Source organism: Taeniopygia guttata, chromosome 1 (assembly GCF_048771995.1).
Source record: "Taeniopygia guttata chromosome 1, bTaeGut7.mat, whole genome shotgun sequence".
NCBI lineage: Eukaryota > Metazoa > Chordata > Aves > Passeriformes > Estrildidae > Taeniopygia > Taeniopygia guttata.
Genome location: NC_133024.1, coordinates 97,346,664 through 97,371,840, shown reverse-complemented (window position 1 = coordinate 97,371,840; position 25,177 = coordinate 97,346,664). Strand labels below are relative to the sequence as shown.

At 37.5% G+C, this 25,177-nt stretch overlaps 1 protein-coding gene across 4 annotated transcripts; it reads right to left on the bottom strand.

The window, feature by feature from the left end:
• Nucleotides 1–2,042: 2,042 nt before the first annotated feature.
• PRPS2 (phosphoribosyl pyrophosphate synthetase 2) lies at nucleotides 2,043–23,824 on the bottom strand. 4 transcript variants are annotated; one of them, XM_030280923.4, is made up of 8 exons: nucleotides 23,630–23,824; nucleotides 14,351–14,534; nucleotides 11,714–11,734; nucleotides 8,996–9,094; nucleotides 7,822–7,946; nucleotides 5,130–5,303; nucleotides 3,160–3,319; nucleotides 2,043–2,311 (listed from the first exon to the last, which is right to left on the bottom strand). In XM_030280923.4, the coding sequence occupies exons 1-8, from the start codon at nucleotides 23,749–23,751 to the stop codon at nucleotides 2,219–2,221; spliced, it is 978 nt and encodes a 325-aa protein (XP_030136783.1). In that variant the 5' UTR covers nucleotides 23,752–23,824; the 3' UTR covers nucleotides 2,043–2,218. The 4 variants fall into 4 exon arrangements, with proteins under 4 accessions (XP_030136783.1, XP_030136786.1, XP_030136785.1 ...); XM_030280926.4 differs by having other exon boundaries at nucleotides 14,351–14,529; nucleotides 23,630–23,756; XM_030280925.4 differs by lacking the exon at nucleotides 11,714–11,734 and having other exon boundaries at nucleotides 23,630–23,821.
• Nucleotides 23,825–25,177: the final 1,353 nt, after the last annotated feature.

The following is a 25,177-nucleotide window of genomic DNA, read 5'->3' as shown; positions in this document are numbered from 1 at the left end:
GTGGGTTTTTGTTTTGTTTGTTTGTTTCGTTTTTTATGCTGCAGAGAGAGGAATATTTCCCTCCAGGCTGAACTAACAGATCTTCAGATCAGAATCCAGGCATGGACAGAGAGCATAGAGAATTAAATACCAAACTCCTCATTATTTTCTATTCCCATGGCTTTAAATTCTGTCAAAATAGAGGCACAGTTTCCACAGAGCTGTTGGAAGTCACCTGTAACTTTTTAGAAGTATTTTGGGTGCACAAGCTGCAGCACATACAGTAAGATGAGTTCTGCAATTTTATTTCTGTTCTTTCCGCCATCTCATCCTGTTAAATGCAGTTGAGTGGATTTGCTTCTAACAGTCTGATGCATAAAGCAATTGAATTTATACAGTGCATTAATTGTATTATATGCCTTTTGTGTAGTTTTTGGGTTCAAACTTGGTATAGTTACATGGCCCCAGACTTGGGGTCTAACAACCTAGTTGCAAAATAATGTGATCATGTGTTACTACATTTAAGAAATTTCTTTGCCAAATACTGTAAATTAATTTCCACTGTTGTAACATAATTCTGAAAATTCAACTCTAATGAGGAACTTCTCAGAGAATAAGCAGATGACCTGAATTCTTACTACAAGAGTTTATATACTCTATTTCTGTATTCATCACTGAAAGCAGTACAAGTGAAATTCTGCTTTACTTATTTTCATGGAGAAAGAAAGTATTTCACAGAAGCAATAGAAAATTACTGGGGGAAAAAATAAAGACTAATTAGATTTAGTCTCAGAGAAGAAAAAAAAAAAAATCCTTTATGAAGACTGCCTTAACTGGAATGGAAAAAATCACTTTATAATACACATTGTATTAGTAAAAATATATCTCCAAATAAGCAAGATTGGATGAAATAAGGGAGTTTTTTTATACAGCACTATAGCAAGGAAGCACCTCTCAAGTATGGCAATGCTTTTATAATTAAAAACTGCAATTTTGGGTAGGAAAGCAGAGTTCTTGTGATCTAGGTGCAGGGATAAAATTTTAATATACATTACTCTTCTAACAGAAAGACTGAAAAAAGTTCCTAATAGGATTCAAAGACTAATTACAAAATTACAATTTTGAGTCCCAACCCCCCTTCCCTAATCCATTACTGACTGCATTACCAATATTTAACCATAAGCTGTTCTATAATACAACAGGAAAAGTTGTTTTCATAATGATTAATTCTCTAATGGTAAAGCATTCAAGATTAGTTACTGTACTCTAGTTCACTCACTGCACAGTCAAGTATTGTGGTATTTTGTAATAGGAATTTGGAGATGATCCATTGACTCTGCAGTTTGAAAAACTGTATTTTCAGACCATGGTACAAGACCAGTCTGTGTAAGTGTGTTTAATTTTCTGTTTGGACACGGCACAATAAATCTTTATAACATTAACAGGAAAGCTTTTATAAAATCATTCCTATCAGCACAATCAGGGAATGTCTAAAACTATTGAAAATAGAAAAAATGAAATTTACACCAAACTGCTCACAATTAAAGCTTGGTCATTATTTAGACAAGTGATATTAATAATGCTGGGAATACTGAAACATCAATCACAAGATAGCAACTTTACAGAATAGATGTTAAGCAAACAATTTAATGTGATGAGAGATTTACAAAAGAAAACAGCAGCCCCAAATATCTTGTGGGGAAAAAAGTGAACATTAAGTGTATCAAACAGGTCACACTCTGTATCTGTCAACAGTGCTTCAAAATTAACATGACCTTTACATATTGTTAGAGCTTACAAAATACTGTTCATGGTACTTAAACATAAACAAAATACCCCCAGCTGTTTGCCCAACAGATTAATAGATACAAGGAACTCAGGTCTGTAACATTTAACTTAACACAGAGAATGATCTTACACGTATACATCCTGTTAAGTTCTGGGAACAGTTTGCAGTTCTGTATATAAAAATGTATCTGATGCAGCATTTAGCTGAATGTGAGAACGGGCACATAGAAAAACTTGCACAACACATAAGACTTCCAGACTCTCAAGAGAATTCATAAGGTTTCTGCAAGATGGAGATTTATTTCCCATTTACAAAGAACAAATGTTAATTACAAGACAAATATGACAATTAAACATACAAGCTCTCAAATTGTACAAAGATAATTTCTCCTGGTTGAAAACAGTGCTAGCTTAAGAGACCTTTGCAAAAATGCAGTGTAATCCCCTGCAGTTACAAGGGGACGTGACTGAACAGGTAAGACACTGATTCACCATTGTGTGTTCTTCGAATTGCCTCTGCCAGGATCATGGAAATGTCAATAAACTGAAAGAAAAATTGCGAAGAAAAATTTGATGGCATGCCAAGAGCAATAAACTACGCAGTTTAGAACCACATAAACAAACATTCCATCTACCTTTGTAGCTTTTATTTCTAGAAAGTAATAAAACATTAAAGCTTAGGCATAAGAACTGCAATAATACCAAGTAAGAACTCAAATTAAGTAAGAAAGCACTGAGTAGGATTATTGAACATCATATTGTTGAGTACTTCTGACAAAGGGCATGTTGTCAAAAAGCCCCACTATTCTTGCCATCAGATGGCAGTGTCTGCTTCACATAAATGCAGTTTAAAGGAAGCACACCTTTTGAAGTGCTTGCCCTGTTTCAATAAATACCAAATGTTAAGCTTTTAAAAAATCCAGTAAAGCATTTAAAGCCTCAATCTCCTATGCTTTTCTCCACTCTATACTAAGGAAAACCTCCAAAAGGGACACATGACTTTTCAGAACAATTCCATTTGTGTTTTTCAGGAAAAAATAATGTCACCTAAGATTTCTGTGGCCTCCCCAACAGAATAACTAAGGTCCTACATGCAAATATTGTACAAATAATATTTATTAAAAAAAAAAAAGAAAAATCCAGTAAATTTTACATTTGTCACTCTTTCACAATCAAGCATACTCAAGGTGTGGCAAATACCAAATATTTTGAAGTGCCCTGTTATATTACCTGAATCCCCTAAAAACAGTTCTTTAACATGTTTTAGCAAAATGGTTTGTAAACAATGGATTTAAGAATATTAATTTTGTCTCAAGGCACAGATTCTAGCACCAGTGAGCAGTAAAATACAAATACCTAGTCTAAAGAAATTACATGAAAACACCGCTGTACCTGTATTTTTGGGCAATGTTTCATTTTCTCTTCTTGGGGGATTGTGTTGGTTACCACAACAGCCTCAAATGATGCATTATTAATCCGAGAGAGGGCAGGACCAGAAAAGATGCCATGAGTCAGAATGGCATAAACTTTAGTAGCTCCAGCAGACATTAACCTGTAAAACACACAAAAATAGCATGCTGTGATGCATGTTTACATACATGGCTATAGATAAAGCTGGATAAAAATCTCTAAAATACATTTTACTTACGAAGTCCTACATACAAAATATCTACAAAATAATTCAGACATTTGTATAACCTCAAAAAGTTTGAATTGTCTCAGACAAATCCCCAACAAAAATTGTAATTAAATTAAAAAGTTCATATTTGCAGCAGTGATACTAATCTACAGTGCTGCACTTCTGACCATATCAGCACAACATAAAATGAACTCCAATACAAGCCTTCTATCTTAACCAGGCAAATAATTAAGTAGGTTGGATGGCAGTATTCACAACTCCATTGTGCCTCCATTATTTTCCACCTTTATTTTCATTTGCAATTCAAACAGTTCTGCTTGGAAGGAGTTTCTGAGAAAGAAGAAATGTTAATGATTAAAAGCCTTGCTTACTGCAAGGTTATGGGAAGACATGCTGCTGATCCAAGCACACAGTGAAGTGAATGCATGAGGAGGAAAAAAAGTATAACTCAAAAAGCTAGAACATCTTGTGAATGAGTCAAAAATATCCTAATTTAGTTTCTAATAGCCTCAATGCCGCCAGATACTCAGCTATGTCCTACTTGCTTCTCTAGCTTTAGTAACAGAGGCTGTGAGGAATAGCCTTTTATCAATCAGATTATCACAAAGGCACAGGAGGAAGCATAAGAGAGAAAAAAATACAAAACCACAGAAACATTATCTCATTTTGAATGATTTAACAGAACTTAAGTTTTCTGGTCTTTTTCAGCACTACATTTAGTACCTGCAGCCTACAAGCTGTATCCATTACAACAGGGTGAGTATGGTGAGTATGTACCAAGTGTGTGTACTTCGGTTTTTACTTAATCAAGATGATTTGATGTATCTGAATAGATATTTCTTAGCTCATCTGCTTGATACCATCTAGGTTGCTGAGACATAAAGAGTTCTAAGGCGTATTTTGGTGCACGAGTCTTATTATACAAAGTACATCCCCCCTGGGTTTGACATTAATGAGAAGCACTAGTTCATGCCAGGAACATGACACAAGGCAGCACCACTGAAGCAAAAGCACCCTTCTTAGTGAACACTGCAGATGAATGACAGTTTTAGAATATGGTCTCTAGAAATGTACTGGAGGTAAATAAAGAGTACATCTTTCAAAACAGGAAAGAAATAAAGGTTTTCTACAAGAATTAATTTCCTCTATGCACAAGACTATTAAAAATATGTTGGCTAGGCAATTTGTGATTTTGATCTTCAAGGGCATGGCCTAAAAGAATACTTTGAGGTATGATGTAGATTAGAATGCAGATAGCAAACAACTACACAACATCTCTGCAAAATTTCATCAAATTTCCATGAAAATTGTATGGTGAAAATACTTTACAGTGTTAAATCCAGTAAAGCTCTGTTAAAGATTGCCTAAGGCGAGTGGAAAGGCTCCGTGATGAGGTTCAAGGAGGAAATTATTTTTGACCTCTTGTTTCTGCCTTGGAACTGTATAGTGCATGAGATGGCCCAAGTCCTTTCCAAGTTATGACATTTTATTTATTCTGTGCTCTTACTAGGTACAGATCATATATTTCTGTAAATATTTTCTCAATTTCATATTCTAAATAAGGACACAGCTGAATGACAGAACTGTGACCTACCAACTCAAGGGTCAGAATGACTTCAATACTACAGAGGCCAAGGTTGGGTTATAGGCTTTGAGAGCAATTGCAGTCATCAGCTGTGAGTGGTGAGAACACTATAGTGAGACAGATCATAGTAACACTTACTTATCTGCTGCGTGACATATTGTGCCACATGTGTCAGCCATATCATCAACAAGAATTGCTACTCTGTCTTTCACATCACCAACCAAGACCATTCTGTCCACTTCATTTGCCTTCTTTCTTTCCTTATGAATGAGAGCAAATTCCACATTCAGTCTGTCAGCAATTGAAGTAACCCTAAGTTACAGGAAGAAATGCACAATGTTTAGAGAACCATTTTAAAAGAAAAAACAGTCATACATATGTATTTGTCACAAAACAGAGTTTTTTGTCTCCTGGCTTTCAAACTACCACAGCAAAAACTTTTGCAAGGAATGAGACAGGGAGAAGCAATCTTAATTCACTGCTAATTATGAACCAGAGTGTCTTAAGTTATACTCCAAAAATAATTCTTTTAATTGAGTTGACTTTGGTTTTCTGTCATTAAGTGCCAGGCTTTGAAAACATTTCAGCTATTCACAAGGTTTTATTAAGCTGCTGCAATACCAGTCACACTAGGTATTTTAAAGTAGGGGGAAGTCAATTCTAAGCCTACGGGAATGTGCACTTTAACACTCTAACTGAAAAATAACATTGCAGGGTTTGAAACCAAGCCAAAGGGAGAAAAATCCAAACAAGTTAATAGTGATTAATAATTCTTTTCACAGTACTTGACTAGTAATCAAGTAGCTTACTTCATTAATAATTCCCTTAGCATACATCTGCTTGACAAAGACCTTTTAAAACTCTTCAGGGTGACCTCTGGTGGCCAAACAAACTTCTAATAATAAGCTTCACTTGTTACAGACTTCTGATTGCTTTTTTCCAGTTTGTTTAAAATAATAGAGCTCTTAGGTATAAAGAGACAGGAATAAACAATTCTATGTTTTTTCCTAAATGCTGATGCAACCTTTCAGCCTGCCTTTTTAGACTATGTCTAGAATGTTGTTTACAAGGTTATTAACATGCATGGTTAATAAAAAATAGAATTTGTTTCTTTACCACTTAAATATGGAAGTTTTAGTTACTGTATTTCAACAAATGGATGATAATCAAAACTCCCAAAATTTTGGCAAATTTTTATGGATAGTGTAATTTCATAGCAAGCCTCAATACCTCAGAGGCATTAAGATATCAGTAGAATTTCCATACCTTATTTCAGTTGCAACATCTAATAAGCTGGGGAAAAACCAAGCAAGTGGTAAGAAACAAAAGACAATTCAAGCATTTAAAATGAGTGCAAGAAAACGGATTTTAAGTTAATACTTACAAATCTAATTTTTAAGATTGTACAGATTTTAATTTTAGATTTTAAATTGATGTTCAATTTTCATATTCTATTAATTTATTAGGTTTTATTTTGAAGTTCTACATATTTTAAATGGAAAGGCCAAACAATTTTCTTTACATATTATTACTGGAGGTTAAGGAGAAGCCATGAATTTATTGAAAACAACATCTACCCCTTCTTCACTAGAAATTGGTTGATTGTATTACAACAGAAAGACACTAAAATAACTGTACTATCTATATTAAATACAGTGATCTTTGAAGAAATAAAATCATATGATTAATTTGATAATGCAAAAATATTTGTTAGGGGAAAAAATGCTGTCTTCTGACTTGAATACTAAGCAAAGATTGCATTTTGTGTTAAAAACAAAACCAACATAAAAATCAAATGCAAAAATAACAGTATCCTGGTAGGAACAAACAAAGAAATTTAACTAAGTGATCTTTTAATCTTCTAGAATACTTTCTATATTCTTCACATTCTTGATTAATCTAAAAAAAAAAACAAACAAAAAACCAAAAAACTAGGAGTTCCACTCAGTCTTATTTCCCTAAAAATCATTACAACATGAATGTTCACAACAGACTCAAGGACTTCAATTTAAATCAAATGATGACAGTTTTTCACACTTTTCCTCATACTACATTTCAGACATTTAAATTGCTATTGGCTTACAGGAGTCTTATTTCATTTATCTTTGTTCCCTCTGCAGCAGCAGCATGAGCAATAAAACCTGAGAATAAGCATTTTGCCTCAACGGCATGCTTTATCATCTCACCAGCCAGTCTGCTTCTGAGCTTTGGCATTGGTTTATGCTCAATCAATACCAAATAAAACAGAGTCTGCTAAATGAGTAACACATGCTGTGAATGAAGAAAGCCTCAAATTAACTAAGTTACTCTTCGCCACTCAAACTTTCATTCCCTTTTTCTAGTATTTATAATGCAACACTTGAGGTCAGCAGGTTTACATCTGGAACTCAATAATGGAAATCAAAAAAGAAATATGAGTCAAGCAAGCTCTTACCTAAATGCCAGCAGGTACAGTGGGAATGGGCCATGTGCTTTGACAGAGAAGGGAAGCTTAGGCAGTTCCAGAGCGAAGCAGGAAGAGGTGCAGCAACTTGGCTAAAGAAGCAAGCAGCAGGAAAAATCTCTTCCCTCTGGTGGAGGGATTCAGCTAATGAGGCCATATCCAGGGAGAGAGAAAAATATCTTCTTTAGAGCATAGAAAGCTCCTGAAAGTTTTCAAGCATGAACAGCATTGGAAGAACTACCCGTTCTGTTTTTACAACACAGTTGAATTAATCAGTGACGTACCCTATATCTTGCACAATTCACAGAGGAATATAGAAGACTAGATAAACTAGATCATTAACCACTAACTATATGTAAATCTAATTGTTTCAGAATTGCATAGTACCTTTTTGCACCACCTGCATCAGGTGAGACTATGATACAGTTTCTCCACTCGGGAATGTTCTCTTTAATCCACTGCAGGACTGCAGGTTCTGCATACAGGTTATCTACTGGAATGTCAAAGAAACCCTAGTCCAAAAGAAAAAAGAGTTTCATGAGTAGGTGTTTGTATCTTACCTGGAATGAAGACAAAGGGAAAGAATCAAGCCTTGGCCTTTCATGAATGGCAGAACTTCTTTAGTATTTTACACTGGTCTAATTCTGCTTTTGCTACTACTATCAAATTCTGCTGAAGTCAAATAAATATTAAGATCTCAAAAAAAAAAAAATCAACCAAGAATAGTGAAAAAGGAAACAGGTATTCTCAATTGATATAAGAATCAGAAAAGATTATCACCTTCAGGCACTCAAGTAAATTCCTGCTAGCAAAAAGCTCTCAAAACATCCAGTGAATAATACTCAACTTCCATAAATTTCAACTGCTTAACATTAACAGCAGTATTTCAGCATGGGGAGAACTCAAACTAAAATGGAATCTTTGTACAAGTTGTAAAAACAAGAAATCTGGATTAGACCTTTTTATTTATGTGAGAGCCATCTAGCATAAGAAATTCGGATTAAATGGAGTGCCAGACTGAAAGATACGGTGTTTCCTATAAAAAATAAGTTATCTTAAAACAAGGTACACATGAGAATGATGAATTATGTCTGCTCTGTGTCTGAAGCAAAGGTTTTGTGATTTGTTGGATTCAGCAGTAAGCCAGATAAGGGTTGCCAGGCTCCATCTCCATTTCTTTTAAGAAAATATTACACCCTTGGCTATAACAACAAAACTCTACCTAGGGCAACATTCTAATCTCTGACAAGGCTAAGATTAAGAGAATTTTCCCCAAGCCAGTATATTTTATATTCTGGAAGCTCTTATATTAGACTTGGTAAATTCTACCAAAATTCCAATGCACAAATATTTGAAGTAACTGAAAAATCACCCCATAATATCAAGACTGATCTCTTTCTAAAATGGAGCTTCATTCAAAACAGGTAGCAAGACTTTCTCTGAACCCTCACAGTTCTGTACATAGCCTTTCAAAATAATGACCAAAGCCACAGAGAATTGCTATCAGCTTGTCACATTAATTCAGTAGAGCTTCTAGGACAACAGGTAAGAACCAAGTTACCTGGATCTGAGAAGCGTGCAAGTCCATGGTGATGATGTGGTCAGCCCCTGCAACTGACAGCATGTTGGCAACAAGTTTTGCAGAGATTGGGGCACGGCTCTGAGAAATAAAGCACAAACATTTACATTTAAAAAATATTTCTACTAGACACAATCAATAAGAAGATTAGCTATTTTTCTTGGTTTTTTCCTTTACAATATTTGGAATCTAGATATTAAAAGCTTCAGAATTTTAGTCAAATCTTGTTACTAGGGTTTTGAAACTCAGTAAAGCATTTAGGAAGATCTAAATCACTTTACACAGTCTGACTAATAATGCTTTGTATTAAAGAAATAAAATTTGGGATCTAGTTTTCCAATTTTTCTACTTAAAATTTCAGCTAACTTCACTTCTCTACCCCACAGAAACATTCAATTCTATCTTGTTCTAAGAAACATTGCAAAACCTGAAGGTTGAAGGCAAAATGAACCCAACTTTTGAGAACACTGCTTTAAAACAAAGTTAGTATCAAGCATTTCTTCATAACACGGTAAAATCTTGTAGCAGATCCTTCTTGGCAGGAGTCTTTTGCCTTTTTTTTTTTTTTTTAATTTATGTTTAATTCCTGGATGCAATTAGGAGTATAGTACTCTCCCAAAAGGCACAGGGGAGGATGAAGAAATCCTAAGTAGAAAGAATTAAAGAAGAAGAAAAATCTTATTAGCAAAGTTAATACCAATGTCAAGAGGTTTTTAAAAGCATCAAGGATGCAGAACAAGCAAAAAAAGGAAACTATGACTGGAGGATACATCACTTTTTTTTTTTAGGTACTCCAAAGTTTTTTCATTTTTTTAACCTCTGTAAAGACCTGTGTTTCCCTAGACAGTTTTCTCTACACTAAACAAAACCTCCTGCTTTCTTTTGCTAATCTTTAAATAAGACTAATAGCTGGCAATAACATTAGCATGAAGGCAGAACTGCAAGTCAGATTTTCCATCTCAATATCAGACTGCTTTCTGCTGGCACAGTATTCTCTCCTGCTACATCTCCCTGTCAAACAGCCTCATTTCACCTCCCAGGAACTTCCTCTCCTTCCAGACAATACACATAATTACAGAGCACCTCTGCTTTCATTCCATTGATGCTCAAGGGCATAAGTGACAATAAGCTGAATCATTGACAATTTAGCCTGGATGCTTTTCTATCTGTGTCCTATCAAGAAGCCAGTATTTCCATCAAAACTGTTTCTAGTCTGGGTGGACACTGGGCATTTCTGTTTTAACCTGCAGATTGACAACACACTTCCAGAATAGAAACTGAGATACCACAGTCTCATTTTATGGCCAGATCAAGTTTATCACCATCATTAATGAAATTCTTCATTTTGGAAACCATCCCTTTTGGGTGTTGTGTTTCACAGAACATCACCCCCAGTTTGTCTGTGTAAGACACACAGAAAGCAGATGCAACAGCCAGCAATTCCCTGGATCTTTGCAATTCAGATGCATGTCGCTCCAGAAGAATTGATCATCATTACTGCTCAGCACAGTTGATTTTCCACTGAGCACACTGCTCTTCATTTAAGTTCAGTTCTGTAAGTTATCCAGAGCTTTCTGGATATTTATATTATTAGTAGCAAATTTTTGTTCATGCCATTTGAATTCCTGATCACTTCAGCTCATTTTAGCACCTGACATTTTTATGCTGAACTTAAAAATACTCTCAAATCTCGGTCAACATCTAACAACAACAACAAAAAAATTAGTATCTACTCTTTTCATTCTGTTGCAGTGTTCTCTTACCAGCTCTTTGCAAAGCTCTAGTTTAATGCCTACACTAAGCTGGACCAACAGGTAAATCTGAAATGATAGGTTTGCTCTCCTGCTTGTACTATCCTATCTTTCCAGGCTGGACACTTCCCTTCATGGGAACCTCAGGTAACCTGACCTCATTATTCAGAGACTTGGATGACAAAGTTTCATGGAACTCATGATTTTCCTTATAAAACAGTTTGTAAGGTTCCCTTCTGATGAGAGAGGTAAGAACACAGACTCACAGTATTCATTGTTCAATTCATTGATGTAACTTTAGATGATTTTCAGAATTATTAGTATGAAATGCAGTATTAGATTATGCACAGAAACTAAATTGTTAAAAAAATCACTTGAATTACCAGTGGCAGGGGGAATCCACAAAACTAATATAAACATCATCACAAGAGTAACTGTGCAAAGGACACATAGCTGAAAGTAAAAGTTGTCCATTAAGATCAAAGCTCTGTTGCTTTTAAGCATCTTAGTACATTGTCTTGCTCAATATTCATCACATGCACACTGAACAAAAAAAGAAAAAAAAAGAAAGGAAATCAAAGAAAGCCCAAAGATTTATAACTGGAACTTTCACTTCCAAGAAAGCCAGTTGTGAAGTGTATGGATACTGAATGTTCACTAATGCATTACCCAAATTTGTAATTTCAAAAATGAGATTTGCTTTGAAGCCTCAGAAATTGACAGCCATTATCTTGAATATCCAAATAATTTTAAAACTAGAATCTAGGGTAGCAGTTATTCCACAGGATTACTGTCATGGCCTAGGTGAAACACAACTGAAATCAAGAAGTGAAACGGAAAATGTTCCTAGTTATATGTAATGTAACCCAGTAAGTTTCACCCTTTAAGGCCATATTAATGGAAATGCATAGTGTTAGATTAAAAAAAAAAAAAAAAAAAAGATACCTACCCAACGCTCCACGGACCCCTTCTACAAATCAAAAAAACAAAGTTACATGAGCTGTAGAACACCAAACTCATCTGTCACTGTACTTCTAACTTATCTCAAAGGCATCTCTGCAGCATCCTACATAAATATTTCCTGCCCACAGCTTGGAAGGTTGGCATAATTAGAGGATGCATAAGTGCAGTTACAGTCAAAGCACAGAAACACCTGAGCTATTTTTAAGTTTAGCTAGCTTGTGTATCAGAAATATTCTAGTTTAGGACAGCATTTGACTGAATCTAAATTAATTTACTGACTTTTTTATCACTCTCAGTAAGCCTTTGTTTGTTTTTAATCTGTTCCTCATTTAATGATAGTCCAGGTTTAGTGCTAAAATTTTCAGAGTAGACTAGATTGTTCAGACTAAGATTTTTACTACAAGGCCCTTTTCTTACAGGGATAAATGAAGAGTACTTTCATTGTTCTCAGAAATCATAACTACACCAGAGGTATGACAAATACATGGTTATTTTAGGCAGCAAGGATTCAGTCTATTTAGTTCACAATGATTTAAAGTCACTAACTTAAATTCAAACTAGAAAACAACATCCATCTACTGAAGAAGACACTGCTTCAGTTCATAGTCAAGCAAACTACAGCAACGTCTTCCACCACAGAAGAAAATCTGTGTACGATCATTGGAAGAAAATGGCTGGCACTTTACTGACACTTCAGCACAAAGCTTGTGCACTCATGATGGGTCAAAGACCAAGTGATCTGATGCAAGCAGGAGGGAAGATGTCCCTGTCAATAAGCTGCCCAATGTTGACAGCTGTATTATAGCTTATTTTGCAACATGGAGGTCAACTACCAAGGTTAATTTCCAAAGATGGCAAACATTTTCTCAATTGCAAAACAGAGGGGGGAAAAGGCCCTCACAAACAACAAAAACAAAAAAATATATGCCTACAATTGTGGAACTCAGTGAAACACAGAGAACACTCTGGAAAAAAAAATCTCAAAAATCTATTAATCAAAATCACTTTCCTAGGCTATTCATCTTCAGGTGGCATTTCTGAAATACAAAATGCTCCTGGATGTCATGTTCTGTGCCACCACACTAGGGTGCTGGGTTAAAATGTCTCTGGAAGTCTGCCACGTGAAGTTTGGATACCCTTGACACAACATGCATGGAGATACTTGGAAATTTTGGAATATACTCATCCTTCTCCCACACTGTGAACTTAGAGGATGGTACAGCAGAACTTCCCAAATACGAAGTGGGAAATCAAAACATAGTGAGGTGCTTTCCCTTCTTTTCAACAAAAGGCTTACTGTTGTCCCTTCAAGGTCTTTTTATATAAAGTATTTCAGCCCTTGTGATCAAGCGAAAGCATCATCCACTACAAAACACAGCAAATATGAAGTACCAAGAGAATTAGGCAAATAATAGGATCTTACTTTTTAATTCCTGAATTCCATTTTTGGAAGTATAACAAGTAGACCTTCACTGTAGTAGTATGGTATTACAGAGCCTGCACTTAAATAATTAATATACCAGAAAATAAGGGTTTTTTTAGTTTTATTCTTGGATATCACAGGCTGACTATTACATATTTTGTAATAATTGCTATTATTTTTAGCTTCTCCATTACTTCATTCCTGTTAGGTTTTTAATTTAAAAGAATAGAAAGATCAACAGAAGGCTTGCAGAATGGTTTGCTTGATGTCCAAAGTAAAAAAGAGGGGGCAGTCCATTTACAGGAAGTAAAGGAGAGAGTCAATCTCCAAAAAATACAACCATTGCAATCCAACCTTTAAAGCTAAACTCACATTTCTTATCAGTTCTGTTCAAGTGATCTTACTTTAAGTGTACCATGCATATAATCTATCAAAGGAGATTTTTGTATATATAGTAGAGATAAAGTCTAGTTTTATTTTTTTTTTTAAATCAGTCTCACTTCCCACAGAGGGTTTGTTACTGTGTTACCAATTTGGCTGAACTGATATATTCATCAGTTATGACAGATCAAATTCAGGAAAAAGGCAATAAAATCAGTAGAGCATTTATGGGGTTTCCATAGAATTTCTTGTCTTCATAAATCAAAATAATTATTACAGACAGAATTTTTTTTAATCTGTCTGGCAGCCTAAAATAATGTTTTTGTTAATTTCTGTTCTGTATTGTGTATTTTATCAGTTCATTCCATTTTGCTCTGTTTAACCATCTAAGATAAAACCTACCTACATAATTGTTACAGAATTTTGAATTTAGTATTTAATTCCATGCAATTAAAATGCTTAAAAAGGTGTTCTCGCCACATTAATAGGGATTTAAAACCCCAAAAAATTTGAAAAAGCAGGATCTACAATCCAATAAAATGCAGTTTTCTAGCAAAGTACTCTGCAATAGACCACATACACAGAATATACCTACTTTTGCAAACTGAAGGCATGTCAATTATCAAAACACAAGCAAAAAAAAATTGTCTTACTTCATTCCTTGTGGATAAAATAATTGAATATTTTATCAAGAGAAAAGAATGGCAGAGGGGGTAATCTTTCAAATCACTTAAATGTATATGAAAATTGTTAATCTCCAAAAATTTCAAGTGAGCAAGCTGAACAGAAGCCTTCCAAAATGACACAATTCTTACCTACCTTGTCTTTCTTATCTTGCCTGGCATAGGGAAAACATGGAATTACAGCAGTCACTCTGGAGGATGATGCAATCTTGCAAGCATTGATCATGATGAGTAGTTCCATTAAGTTGTCATTTATTTCTCCACAGCCACTCTGGATAATATAAACATCTTCCCCTCTCACACTTTCACCAATCTCTACACTGAAAGAGCAGGAGATGATCAGTTCGACACGTAAATGATTGGAAAAGCATTACTAAAAAATAATAATTTAAAAAATCCAGTTATGTTTTAACAAACTACCATAGGTTTTCTGTAAACTTCCCATTTAGAGGAGGATTATTTTTGCAGTGATTTCCCTAAAAGCCTCCTTGACAATTTCAATATAAGCCAGTATTGTGTTCATCAGGTCAGCACCAACCAACAGCTGTAAAATCTATGCCATAATGTTCAAGTAAAGCATTTTTAAAAGACAAAAATCTTACAGAAAAGCTAAGAAGGCTGCTAATCAACAGCTTATCATGCTTCAACTCTCATGTTATGTCAGTTGTTCTCTTTGCTCTGACTGTGCTTACATGCTTTGGTTCTGTATGTGAGTATCTAAGTTTTTTTGTTCTTCTACAGATTTCAAGACAAATTCTGGGATCAATCACTGCTCACACCACAGAATTCAAAAACTAAATTGAACTTAAAAACAAACAGGAGAAATAAAACAGTTGAATGCATAGTTCCTTCTCAATTCTAGATCCAACAAAAAACATCTACTGCTGAATCACACTAACTTTTCACATGTTACTCCAAAACTTACAAATAAATATAACAGAAAAACCTTAGTTTTTTCCTAAATCCATGTACAATGTACTCAAAACATACAGACTTCCTAAATGATTAAGTGATCAGACCTTGCAAATCCATGCTCTACTATGTTAGTCTCAGTCATTAAATGGTATTGAGCCCTTATTTAAAAGGTTCTATCTTTACCCAAGACACAAAGAAGCAGAAGTTTCTGACTGGAAACCATGCAAATGGCCCAGATGTGGGTAGAATGGGTCCTTCAGTGCTGAGGCTTGCTCTAGTCTAACATAGTCCTAACAAGTTTTGTTTATCAGCTCTCAGGGTGCTATGTAAGACTCCTGAGCTTTCAGCAGAAAGGAATTTACTGCTTTTAAACACCTTAATGATAAGTATACATTTGATTTATCATTATCTAGTTGAGTACATGCTCTCAGCTCTTCTATTTGAGTTCTCCGCAGCCCCAAACCAGCTATACAAAGATCCTATATTAATTTTTCTCCTTAACTGAATAAAATTTTTTGCCTAGGAATGCTACTAGCAGGATTTTTTTAAGGTCAAAAGAAAGCAAATCATCAAACATCAGGTGTCATGAAGGACAGAGGTGGTCAGGGACAGCATCATCTGCATATATGTCAGGAAACCTTTCAGAGGCTTTCATCATTCCACAAAGACACAATTTTTTAGTCACAAAGTTGTTACTTCCCTCTCTAAGTTTTTGATTAGTGGAATGAGGCCATTCAAAGAATACTGTTTTGATTGAAATATTTTCTTGTTTCCCTTTCTGAAGCTGGACAAGTTTTGGCCAACATAACATTTTTTCAGCAAGATACTAAGTGTGATACATGATTGGAAAAAAATAGCCAGGCTTAAGTAGGAGCCCTCCTGAACACAAACCCAGCTCCATGTGAAATATCTACTCACAAGCTTACAGATGTGGCTACAATCATTATTATGGCTTTGTGGTTATTGTGAGGGCTTTAAAAAATTCTAATTGCACCCTGTCTCAGCAGTTACACAGACCTGCTTTATAATAAGTGTTATCTCACACCACACCTTTGGAATATGCCCAAAGAAAAATTATTTTATTACTTAGGAAAAAAAAAAAAAAAGAACAACTAAGTCTAACATTACTAGGAAAAAAATTGGCTGAGTGACAGAAGTACACGATCCTACTGAAAGAACACTTGGAGTTGTTTCACTCTTTTTAAAAACTGTCACTTCTGTGCACATCATTAAAAAATAACAGTTTTCAGAAAGTCAAGGAATATACTTTCAGATAAATACAGGTCTGGTTAATGCAGTGTACCTGAAGTGATGATTTTTCCATTATCATTAATTGTATTTTTTTCTTACGATCTTGGGCTACCAATAAACATCAACTTGTACATAACCTAGAAAACAAACATGCTACTTCTTTCTCTCTTAGTGCATTTGAAAAAGAAGTGTAGCTATGTTTTTAAGGCTAGAATGACATACTTACTTGTCACATAGAAATGTGAGTAGTCACATTTCCCAGTCAACAAGACAGAGCTGTGCAACAGATCAGTATCTCTTATTATCTACCATCTCAAAGATTGGTGTTAAGAGGTATTGTGTGGACTCAACAAAGAGATACACATAGAGCTGCCTATTTCACCTTCCCCAAGCTAGAGAGTAAAAGACAACCAGTCATTGTGTTGCAAGTATTCCATCAGATACAGCCTGTACTAACCACACTGGTGGGGGTTTGGGTTGTGTTTTGGGAATTGGCAGTTAGGGCTGCCAATTTCTTTCTTTCTTTTCATATTCAGTCAACCAAAAAAAGACTATTAAACTATAGAATCTGGTGTTTGCATTAGGTATTTCAAATATCTATTAGACAATACTAAGCTAACTGCAGTCAACCTCTGTGACAGTTATCTTATTAACATTACTACTAAATTCCCCCATCTATATAATGACCTTATTAACTGTTATGAGGTTATTTAAACAATTTCACATAGGACACAGAGGAAGGACACAAAAACAAGCTCTTGCCTCAAGATTACAAGCTCTGTTTGCTTTATGCAATTTAATCAAATTCAGCTATTTGGTAACAGTTTAAATAAATTTCTCTTCATGAAGAGTCAACAGAACCTGTACATTAAAAGCCCTGACACCACACAATTGTGTTTAAAAAGGAAATTTACAAAAATCAATAGCCCACAAAAGTAATTAACTCTGAGCCAGTTGCTTGGCATCCAGAAGCACAAGGCTCTAGCTGGGAAAGATACACATACGGCAGGACATGATGAATACCCAGTTGATGTGTTGGTATCTGCCTTCAACTTGCAAAGCCTGATTTGAGAATTCAATTTAATAAGTAGAAACTTGAATAGACTAATTACCATGAATTAAGGATACAGCATAAAACCCAGTTAGGTTACAAACTTATTTCAAAGGCTGAAGCATCCATTAAGCAAAAATCAGAATCAGGAGTAATTGCAGATTGAGATCCTTTTGAGCTAGATTTATATTGCAGTCCCAACTGAACTTAGTGATGGGAACTATAAATTTGTATGTTCTAACTAAAAACCAAGCACTTGTGGGGAAACTGGGGATTAGATATGTAGAGCCAGACTACAAAGGTAAATCATGTAAATACATAAAAAGGGTGTACAAATCATACACTTACAAGGGCTCTATGTTTTTTAAAAAATAATTACGTTTCTAGCCATGCTTATAAAAAGTAACATTTCTCAAGCAAATTAGATGCTAATAAAGTAAATGTGTACTTCAGGCCCTTCCAACACCCAGAGAAGAGGCCAAAAACGAAGGTCTAGAGTCCTCATACGGCGTGCAAATGGATCGATATCTCAAAAGTGATGAAACAAATCCACATGCTGAGTTTGCAACTCATTGAAACCCAGCCAGTGGCAAGCACTGAGCAGCAGGGTGTGTTTGACCTCTTACCTTTGGGAACACATTTCCCAGAGTAAAGTCTTTCAACCCAAGAGTTTTAACTTACTGGGAAAATATTTCATCTGGTGTAATGTCATACAGCAAAGTGGGTACCAGCAAAGTCCAAAACAACAAAGAAACAATAAAAATGCCAGAGCTGGTTTTAAGGCTATAGGGATCCCGTATCTCCTGGCACCCACGGTATCCCCTTAACTCTAGGCTTTTCCACTTTGACTAATAGCTCCCCTGCTATGTCTCCATTAATAACTGCCCAGTTCTAATGCAGAGCACTGGTATGGTAAACACCAGAAGATAGGAAATATCTTGTTACCCTCCACTCTGGCACACAGCCTGCCACAACAAGAGGAAAACACTTTTTCTTGAGCAAGTTCTGGGTTCAACAACATGCAGTCCAAAAAACTACCCTCAAAAATTTGGAAACAAACATCTAACAAGCCTGAACATGTGCAAAAACTCTTCAAAGGCCGAGTACCAAACTCTGCACCTCAGGACACCTGGGACTGTCATCTACTATCTGCATATATCAGGGGTTTTTATTTGGCTTGCCTTTATTTTTCTTGAGGGGGTGGGGTGGGGAAGGTGGTGTGTTTTGTTTTGTTTTTTGAGTTTTTTTGGAGGGGGATTTTTTTTAAATTTCAAATATTTAGCATCTACACAAAGTTAAAAGTGCACCATATATGGCAAGGTCGGATAAGTAGAATTCTCAAACCAAAAGCTCTAAAGGATTTAGGTCCTTTTCCAATTCAGAGAAATGAACAGTGCAATAAATCGCCATATTTGCTGTGTCTTCAATTCCCTATACAAACAAAACACTGTTGTGTAGGCTTTAACACCTACAGTGCACAGTCCAGAAACAATTTTTTACCTTTTTAATCACGCTGGTAAAATCTATTTCTCCAGCCTCCACTTGCTCATGACAATGTAAGCAAGTTGGGATAGAAGGAAACAGCTGCCCCCACAGAGAGGCAGACCACAACCAGCCCAGCTGGGCACTATGAAGAAACACTTCACATCCCCATGTGTCCCTAATCCCCGCTGTTTTCAGCCATTTTAACACCAGTTTGTGACCTCAGCTTGCTCATTCCATGGTTAGGGATCTGCAAACACCAAACCATCTACTCAGCGAGGGTGATACAGCTCATGGATCCACACCAGCTGAAGCCAAAGGAACCAGGTTACATGAGATGCAGTAAGCTCATGTCCCATCTGACAGAACTGCAGTACAAGGATGCTGATGGGGAGATAAGAAGGAAGGCTTAAAGGCAGGTGACAAATTCCAAATCCCTAGGACATAAGTTTCCAGGTTTGCTCTTTATGTCTTTCAGTTACTTTCTTCACAAAACAAAGTGATTTCATTTTGCTACTTTGTGTAAAATATAGACTCAAACCCATCCTGGTTTCTCCAGGGAAACATCAGCTACTTTTTCCTAATTTCCAAGATCAAATATCAGCCCATGACATCCAGTTTAATTTACTCACAAAAAAATGGCTCTTGTATCAACAGCTCAGCTTTTCCCATACAGCAGACAATGTCCCTTTGTAGTCTTTCCATATTTCCTTCTATAAAAGCTAAATGACATTCACTTTAATTTGATGTTTCTGAAACAGTCCAGCTTCAGCAGCTGAATAAGGCTGAGGGCAGGAAGACTTCAAATTCATATGTGCCAGGCAGGACTTCAATTCCCTTCCTCTTGGATCAAGAAAATCTACAAGACTCACTTCAGCCAGTGAATCTGACAGCAAGAAGCCAGGAACCTCACAGGAATGGGTGACTAATAGCACTTTCACCACAAAAAATGTGTGCAAAAGAATGCCATCTGTGAGTAGTTTCTCCATTTTGAGAATAATAAGTAATCAAGGGCAGAGTTAAAATAAATAATCTTCAGAGAAGGAAGAGTACCTTCTAAGAAAATAAAATTATTTACAAAGTAATAAATTTAATCATATTTTTTCAACTGACTCATCAAAAATATCTGCACTGGGGTTTAATTGTACAGCAACTCTAATTATATGCCACCTCAGTGTATTTGAAGACAATTTTGCAAAAAGCTTCAGAGTGTTTAATATCTGTATGCATCTGTTACATGTCAGTCTAACAGTTTCATGATGCTGAGGCTACAACAGCCATCCCTGTTTAAGGACTTACATTCCTTTCTTCTTCCTCCAGCCTCAAAACTGCTGATGACAGTTGGCTTGTGGGGTTTGAAGAAGATAAACTGACTAAGCCCCCACTGCAGTCCTTATCATTTTGCCAGATAAATAAGGTGGTGCCACCCAAGTTCCTACGATGACACTGTGGCTAGCACTTAACTGACACACAAGCTATGCAGACTAACAGAGTTATTGTCCACAACCACAGTTTATTGAGGAGCTCTGGTGCTGCATTTGGTAGGGTTGCCTGACTTTAGTAGCCAGCTAAAGAAAAGCATTTCCATACAGTTCAAAGGGAAGGAGGAAAAAAATAGGTGGTAATTGAGTCTGCCAGCAATTTCTCCCACTTTCTCAGCACAGACATTACATTTACCAGCTACAGAACCAGAAACAATATTGATTACCTAACTCAGAAGAGGACTGTGATACTATTTCTAGGTACACCAATCCCTGTACAGATAAAAAAAGAGAAGCCTTTCCCATTCTAAATGTTCTGGAGCTGTAAACATACAGGCACTGGCTATTCAACCACAGTGCTTGTCAGTGGTGGGCCTAACCCTGGCTAACCTCAGCATCAGTTTCTCAAACCCACTTACAGCTGCTGAGAACTGGGACTTAAACTTAAAGCCTGTTTGACTTGAAATATAATGCAAACTATTTAATAACTCTTTCCTTCACTCTATTCTGCAAGCCAGACTAATTACAACTCTCAAGTGAAAGGCTTCCAGCTAGTACTTTGTGCAAGGATTTAAGCCTGGGGCTGCACACAGTTGTCAATTTACACATCATTTATATTTACAAGAATGCAGCAAATAGCAAAACAGAGTTTTGAACAAAAGGTAAATCTTCTCTGCAGCTTGCTAACTTAAGAGATCTGACAAAACAAGAGTCTGACCCTCAGGCCCAGGCTTATCTGTTTGCATGGGGGATTTTGCTGCTGGAAGGTTTAAGGTTCTTTGGGCTTTTTAACTATCAGGTTTTAGTATTCTGCAATACTGCAAGTGTGTTTCATAATGCCAATACACTTGTTTATAAATTTAAAATTGGAAGAATTTTTTTTTAAAAGTACTGTGCTGGAGTCACTGTATATAGGAAGAAGTCATTTTTTGCTTGCATACACACAATTTAACAGTACAGAAAGACTGAAAATCCAGATGCCCCAGGAAAGAACCCCTCTGCATAAGTATCAACTTTACCTGTAGTTTAATTTCAAATACATTGTTGAGGAATTCTCTTACTATTATTGCTGGAGATTTTTTATGAAGACCATTAGTCTACAAGACTGGAAAGTCAAAATCCTGAAGTAAGTTGCTAAGAATATTGAAAAAAATTACTTGAAATGTTATATAGTGGATACAACTGTACTTGCTGAAGGGGAAACAGGAAATTCAGATTAGACTCTCAAAAGAAGGAAGTTGTAAAACAGATAAAATCCAAACACTTAAAGGTTTAAAATATTAAGCCATTATAGTTTAGGGAATAGAATAAATAAAAAAGATAATGTCAGCCTTGCCATGTTGCAACAGAAGCAATCAGAAATAATCTTTCTAATAAATACATTCTGCATATGTGTACATCGCTACTTGCCTAAAATAATAAACTGGCACTACTAGATTAACCAAACCACTGACACGCAGCAGTCTCACTACCTTCTTTCTAATGGTAGAGAGAAGATTCCATACCTGGAAAAATAGAATATTCCATGCCTGGAAAAATAGGTGCATCCTGAAGCCCAGAATTTAATTAACTTATCTTATAAAATAAATATGCAAATCGTGGAGATCAATTTCTACCTTGGATGAAGTCTAAACAATTTAGTTCTGCTGTTTGCTATGTTTCAAGCACAGATTAAGATAAGTGTCTCTGGAGAAGAAACATAAAAAAAAATTAGACAAGTTAGCGAGGAAGTCATGCAACCAAATACACAAGTTAAGTTTTATCATGCAGAAAGGAGATCAAAGAGCAATAAAGTGAGTATGGGGCTGGAAAGAATTGAAAGGAGATTTAAGCTTTCATTTATCAGGAATGAATAGAAGAGTTAGAGTGTGCAAACATTAGATTGCATAAACACCAATGGAAGAGGGTTTATAGTAATGCCAGTGAGCATAACTAGAACAAGAGCAACTGCACTGAGGATTCAAAAATGTAGACAGAAAAGGACAAGCTTTGTGAGAGCAATTTTAGAACACATCATGTTAATCTTTCAAAGGAAGCAATCAAAACATGCTTTTTCAAGAGATTCAGAACAAGAGCAGATAAAAACAAACACACAAGAATCTCAGAGACTAGCCAGCTATTTACAGCAGGAACTTGTGTTTCAGAATCAGCTGGCAGCCTAGACTCACATACCTATACAGAGAAGCAGCTGCAGTCTTACCAGCTCATGGAGTGAACATACCACTGTCACCTCAATTTAAAATTCTTCATTAAAACTGAGAAAATTAAATAGGTGGGTCATAAAGCTAAGATGACACACTGGTAAAGAGAGGTAATATTGATAGAAAAAGCACTGGCAAGCATGTTCCCAGACTCCAGGTGAGCAAGCTGTCCTCATGGTTTCACACAGGATTTTTTGCACTGCTACCAGTTACTTCCTGTGTTTGTCTGGTTGGAAACTGGTGTGACTGCACTATCAGGAGTAAGCCAAAGCCATCACAACAACTTGTATCACTCTCATGCATGACCATCAGTCTTGGACTAGGGAGAGGAGCCCTACATGAGCTGTAATGGATCCACCACACACACACCTGGCTGCTAATGCAAAATAAAGACCAGCTGCAACAAATTCTGCAAGTGCAGTTTGACCTAGACCCTCTTTAAAATCTGATCCTGTTCTTATATCTGCCTGTATGCAAACCTACTTACAAAACTGCATGGCATACTGTAGTTTATAAGACTATTTTTCTTATCCTTAGGTAGCCAGAGGTGATTAACTGCGCGGTTAATTATCTGCGAGCGGCGGGATGCACCTGCCGTCGCAGACGGGCTGCCTGTGCAAACACCATTCCCACCGCACAGGAGGGAGGATGCTCCACACCCGGCCAGAGCCGTGCCAGCCCTCCTCCGGCCAAGGAGCTGCCGAGCTGGGCCAGCACAAGCCGGCAGGGACACCTGCGGTGCGGTGCTCGTGCTCCGCAGGCGGGGGAAGGGAGCGGGCACAGCCGGGAACGAGTGCCGGTCAGGACGCACCGCACCGCACCACGCCGAGCTCCCGCGGCTGCACCTGCACCGAGCAGGATCCGGGGAGACGGCGGAGCGGGACCCGGGGAGACGCCGGAGCGGGACCCGGGGAGACGCCGGAGCGGGCCCCGCCGCGGCAGCCGCCGGGCGCGGGGGTGTGCCCGGGCTGCGCCCGTGACGCCGGCGGGGCGTGGGGACGGGACGCGCGGCGAGCGGGGGCAGAGGCACGCACCTGGTCTCCTGGTTGCTGAACTTCTTGGTGACCACCTTGCCCAGCTCCAGCCCGAGCCGGTCCGCCACCCGCTGGGACAGGTCGTGGTGGGAGCTGCCGCTGAACAGCACGATGTTCGGCATGGCGGGGCGAGCGCGGCGGCCAGGTCGGGGCTGCGGCGAGCGCGGTCGGGGAGCGCGGGGAGCGCGGTGCGGGGTCAAATAGCGGCGGTGCGGGCCCGCCCCGCCGCCAGCAGCGGGAGGGACCGGGGCGGGGCGAGCCGGGGCGCCGCGGGGCACAGGTATGGCCGGCGGCCCTTCGCGGCCACGGGGTGGCGGCCGGGGGGATGGCCGCCGACGCCTTCTACTCCGCCGCCGCCTTCTCCTCCGCCCCGTCCCGAGCCCGCTGCGGTCCGTGCCCCTCAGGCGCCTCTGGAGCAGCGCTCGGCCCGGCCGCTCCTCGGGCGGGCTCTGCCCGCGCCTCCCTCGCCCTCACGGGCGCTCGGCTGCCTAGGGGATATGTACTTCGGGTGACACCGGCACCTGAAAAAAGCCGAATACAGCTATAACTAGGTTGATGTGGGGTTAGATAGGTGTCTTACTAGTTTTACTTGGCAGAGCTGTCCTTAAATAACCCGTGACAGAGTCTATGTAAACGCTACGCATTTTCCATTAGCTTGGCTTTGTCGATTGTTGCTTAGAAATATGCTTATATGCAAAGCGCTATCTGAAAATTGACTAAGACAATAAAGGTCTTTGCTTTCAGGTAGAGCTGTTTTAACTTGTATGTATACAAATAAATAGATTGCATTGGATAGGTGACTTCAGAACTACCTCAGTTGTCCTGCCTTAAGAATTTTCTTCAAAGAGCAGGTTCTGGAACACGTGGTTATTTATGTTCTGTTCCTAGGATAATTCATGACTAAATAAACTCCATTCTTGATTAGTACATTTTTCAACTGAACCTGAAGTCCAGTAAGGAACTTCCTAAAAAAAAACACCAAAAAAACAAACAACATCAACAAGAAAGACAAAACCAAAACAAACAAACAAGCAAAAACCAAAATTAAAAAAACAAACAAAAACCCCCAAGCTAAATTGAATGTTTTGGGTTGGGGAGTTGGGGTTGGGTTTCTATCATTCCCGTTCTTTGCTGGTCCAGATCCTTGCACAAATTACAGACACTTCTTGCTAAGTATCTCATCATTGTAGAGGAAATATAAATAAGGGGTTTGGCTTATGGAAATACAAGTATTTTGGCTTGCCACAGCATAATTCTAGAATCTGTTCTGATTGCCCTCTTTCTGTTTTCTTTTTACACAATTAAAAAGAAATATGTTTAACTGTCAGCACCAAAGGTTTTTAAAGCATCTCAAAGTCAAACTTGTGATTCTTCCAGTTAATGCATCTTATTCAAAGACTAATTTTGTAGGCCACATTTTATTCTGAGTTTCTTGCAAAATTCCAAATTTTGCCCACTCTCCTGATTTTTAGTTTCTGACTAATAAGTACTAAAAATCACTGTTGAGATTTTTAGTACTGATTAGTCTAGAATGTTTAGACTCTGTGA